The sequence below is a fragment of the Callorhinus ursinus genome, unplaced genomic scaffold (genome assembly GCF_003265705.2).
Source record: "Callorhinus ursinus isolate GAN/ISIS: 27379988/994484 unplaced genomic scaffold, GSC_fseal_2.0 scaffold35, whole genome shotgun sequence".
Taxonomy (NCBI): Eukaryota; Metazoa; Chordata; class Mammalia; order Carnivora; family Otariidae; genus Callorhinus; species Callorhinus ursinus.
Window position 1 is genome coordinate 231257 of NW_027397097.1, and position 4252 is coordinate 235508.

At 42.3% G+C, this 4252-nt stretch overlaps 1 protein-coding gene across 1 annotated transcript; it reads left to right on the forward strand.

Annotated features, from left to right (window-relative positions):
* The first annotated feature begins 1675 nt into the window (after window positions 1-1675).
* On the forward strand, window positions 1676-3276 carry LOC112840758 (hemoglobin subunit epsilon-2). The gene is made up of 3 exons (XM_025894206.2): window positions 1676-1814; window positions 1926-2148; window positions 3007-3276. The coding sequence occupies exons 1-3, from the start codon at window positions 1723-1725 to the stop codon at window positions 3133-3135; spliced, it is 444 nt and encodes a 147-aa protein (XP_025749991.1). The 5' UTR covers window positions 1676-1722; the 3' UTR covers window positions 3136-3276.
* The last annotated feature ends 976 nt before the right edge of the window (window positions 3277-4252 follow it).

A 4252-nucleotide genomic window follows, 5' to 3' on the forward strand; every position in this document is an offset into this window, starting at 1 on the left:
GCCATCAGAGAGCGGGGACGCTGAGCCCTTCCCTCAGACCACGCCCACGGCTGAGGGGAGCTGGGATTTCTGGCTGTGGTCAGAGTTTCCTCGCTTTTCTTTCATTTCATTGACTTCTTCTCTTGAAAAAGCCTTTTTGGGATTGATTCACACTTTATTTTTTTTTTTTAATATCTCCGTACCAAAGTATTCACATCGTCACAGCTTGGGACTGAGAGCTCACTGATCATCAAGTTTGTCATGGTAAACTAGCTACTGGCACCTTAGCAATTCTTATCCACATTTTATTTTGTTTTGTTTTTCTACATTTTATTCTCTTGATCATTTTGCTACTTTTAAAAAGATATTTTTCAAAGACATTCCTCAAATGCTGCAATTCAATTAATGCTTTATGAATGCCACAGGTGGAGCTAATAAGAAAAACTCGGCACCACAGTAAACTGCCAAGCATAGTATGGCAGAACAATCCACATTTTAAATATAAGTTTTTTCCAAGATGAATTGATAAAAGTTCTCACTATCTCAAATGATTTCTTTTCTAATAGCAGAAATTCAACACCAATATATTGAGTTGAATTCTTTAAATTTTAGAGTACCTTTGTAAATACACATGGAGATGATGATGATGATGATGATTTTTTTTTTTTTTTTGTGAGATTGGTCTCAGGGAGAAACAAACAAACCAGCTTCCTGGAGCTCAAAATGTGGGAGAAATAAACTCGGAGAGAAAAAAATAAAATAAAATAAGTCATTCCCTTTCTCTCCGGAAGTGTGCCTTGTTTAGAACAATAAATGCTTGTTTGAGATGCATGAGACCAAAATACCTTAGGTGACAGGGACAGTAGTGTGTGGAATACTGTCAGTGAAGATTGCCTCTGCCTCATTAGATATGAGGAATAGTTAAGCACAACAAGGGAGTGTGGATCCAGCAAATGCCAAAGACAACTGCCTTAATCAATCACTATTGCCACAGAGTCTCATATTCTCTCCATTGAACATGCAATTTTTCCCCAGTACTCAATTGTGCATTTTCTGACACAAATGATTGGATACATGGTATTGGCCAGAGACACTGCTATGTAGTCAGAGTGAAAAAATGTACTCAAACAAGTACCTATATTTTAATAGAACTCAACCACAATCGTGTAATACTAGTTCTCTTAATTATCCAGTTTTTACCTGTCCTGTTTCTGAACTGATGCTAGATTGGAGTCTTTTCTTCTTACAAGAACTATAAAAGTATAAGCCCCGTCTAAGTTTTAGAAAAAATGGTGACCAAGAAAAGCTGTGGTTTCTTTTATACGCAAGGAGAACAACTGAATGATATCTTGTAAACACCTGACACATTGCCCAACAGATCTCTAATTCTTACCCCTCTTAATTCTAGTCATGCCTCATGGTCAGCCTACAAGGTCACCTCAAGGATAATGGGGTGGGGAGCTTGAGATAGGAAATGCCTAGTAGACGGTGGGGAAAGGACAGCAGAATCCCCCTGATAGAGCCACCGAACGCTATCAGAGACCCAGATGTCCATCCTGCTGACCCTCCCTTGTCCAAACCCCACCCCTGCTGGTGACAGCTTACCCTTGACCAATGGTCTCATTTCATTGGGAGAAGCGAGGGCCTGGAAACTAGAAATGAGGAATAAAAGGCCACATAGAGAAGTAGCAACACAGACTAGCTTCTGGCACATTACTGGTCACCAGTAAGCTCCCAGACACCATGGTGCATTTTACTGCTGAGGAGAAGGTTGCTGTTGTTAGCCTGTGGGCCAAGGTGAACGTGGAGTTGGTTGGAGGCGAGGTCCTGGGAAGGTAGGTACTGGAGGGGGGCAGAAAGGCAGAAAGTATTCCTAAAGGGGTATTGGTCAGTTTTCTTACCTACTTTGATTTCCCATCTCATCTGTGACTGTGATCATCCCATAGGCTCCTGGTTGTTTATCCATGGACCCAGAGGTTCTTTGACAGTTTTGGCAACTTGTCCTCTGAGTCTGCAATAATGGGCAACCCCAAGGTCAAGGCCCATGGCAAGAAGGTGCTGAGCTCCTTTGGAAATGCTGTTAAACATATGGATGACCTCAAGGACACCTTTGCTGAGCTGAGCGAGCTGCACTGTGACAAGCTGCATGTGGATCCCGAGAACTTCAAGGTGAGTTCTGGGCATGCCTGTGCGTTGTCTTTCATCCTAGATATTTGCAGTGTGGATATGTTAGAAAACACAGGTAGTTAAGTCTGATCCCATAAAAGCATTTTTTGGGACATTATATTTCAAGGAAGGGCTTGCTTTTGGTAGTTCGGTTGTTCCAAAGGTCATAGATAAGACCAAGTAGGGTAATTACTATTGACCAGAGGAGGCCACTAGCCGTCTTACGTTTCTGAAAAAATACGTGTGTGAAGAACACTGGCCAGAACTGAGTTAAATGTTTTTGGCTGGGAGAATACAATTATAGCAAGAACATCTTACTTTTGGTAACTGAAATTTTCTCTAAAAATGATGCATACATTTCTGTATGATTCTTGAATTTAGAACCAGGTCTAAGCAAGACAATATAAGAGCAATCTTTTCAATGGACAATTTGACCCCCCCCCCCGCCTTAGTAGTGATGAAATGCTCTTGTATACATGGCTCAAGATTCTTTGTCATGTGAGTGTACAGACAATTTGAATGAATGTGTTATCTGGGGACTTAAACTATACATATTAAGGCCCCTTACAGTCCTATAATCCTACTTTTAAAAAAGACGGAGTCTCTAGAAAAGAGAAGCCATCCATGGCAACGTTTTGGGCTTAGAAGTTGACAGGGCAAATGAGAGAAGGTTAGAACACAATGGGAGGTACAGGGCTGGGAGTCACACTGATGCCAATGTCCAGCATATTATGGCACGCTTTTGTGGGAACATGGCCCTGAAAGTTGCTCGCTCTCTTATTAGGAAGAAAATTGATGCGGCCAGCTTGAAACTTTCTGTTCACTAGGCTCTCTTTTGTTTTTATCCTACTCTTTCCCCAGCTTCTAGGCAACATGATATCGATTGTCTTGGCAACCCACTTCAGCAAGGAGTTTACCCCCCACATGCAGGCGGCTTGGCAGAAGCTGACAGCTGCTGTGGCGAATGCTCTGGCCCACAAGTACCACTGAAGTGCCGGTCCAACTGCGTCGGGGTTTACCAGAGGGACCTGAGTTCCTAGAGTCCGTCTCCTGAAGACGGGCACAGTGCCCTGCTTCCAGACCCAACTGCTATATGATAAAAATAAAATAAAAATTGTGCTCGGTAATGAATATCCTTGTCTTCTCTCTCTGTCTTTATCTTTTATGCTGATTCAGTTAAAAGAAAGCACTTCTTTAGGGAAGGGGGTTATTTGGGGAGGTTAGAGAAGAGACTCATAAGATTCTGCAAGATAAGAGAGGCTTCAAGGGGCTTCAGTTGCTTCTAGGAAGGGAAAATAGACTCTGGAACTGAATAGTGTCTTCAGAAGAAGGGAGCAGATGGAGGTACTCTTGAGAAATGCAAGAAGATTGTTGATAGAGTGAGTAGGGGCACGTTAGAACTCCAAGGAGGGGACCTGTCTAGGCTGCTATTTTTATAATCTCAGAGCTTTTTGATGCTATATTTCACTTATACTAAACAATATAAAAAAACATGTTTTCATCAGCTGTGATATAGTAGAGATGGAACTTCCAAGAGACCCAGGCAAGGACCATGCTTTAAACTTTCCCTGGTGTTTTCATTGGTATTAATGGAGGAACTATCCCTAAAGCATGAGAACTAACTGCCTTGGTTTGAAACTGTACCTTATCTGCTAGCTCTGTGACCTGTAACATATTTCCGATTTCATTAAGCCTTCAGTGAAGATAAAAGGCCATTTATGTGGGAAAATGACAGATTTAGGAATTAGCATGCCGGGTCTAAGTGGCAGAAGAGAAACTGGCCCCTTAAAAACAGTGCAGTCGGGACGCCTGGGTGGCTCAGTCGGTTAAGCATCTGCCTTCGGCTCAGGTCAGGATCCCAGGGTCCTGGGATCAAGTCCTGCATCAGCTCCTTGCTCAGTGGGGAGCCTGCTTCTCCCTCTGCCTGCCCCTTCCTCTGCTTGTGCTCTCTCTCTCTCTCTAAAAAAAAAAAAAAAAAAACCAAAAAAAAAAAAAAAAAAGGCAGTGCAGTGATACAGAATTAGGGACACTACTGCCCGGAAAAGAAGCTATTATTATAAGCAAAGTACCAGTGAAATTTCTTGCACACAAAAGTAACATGGTGAAT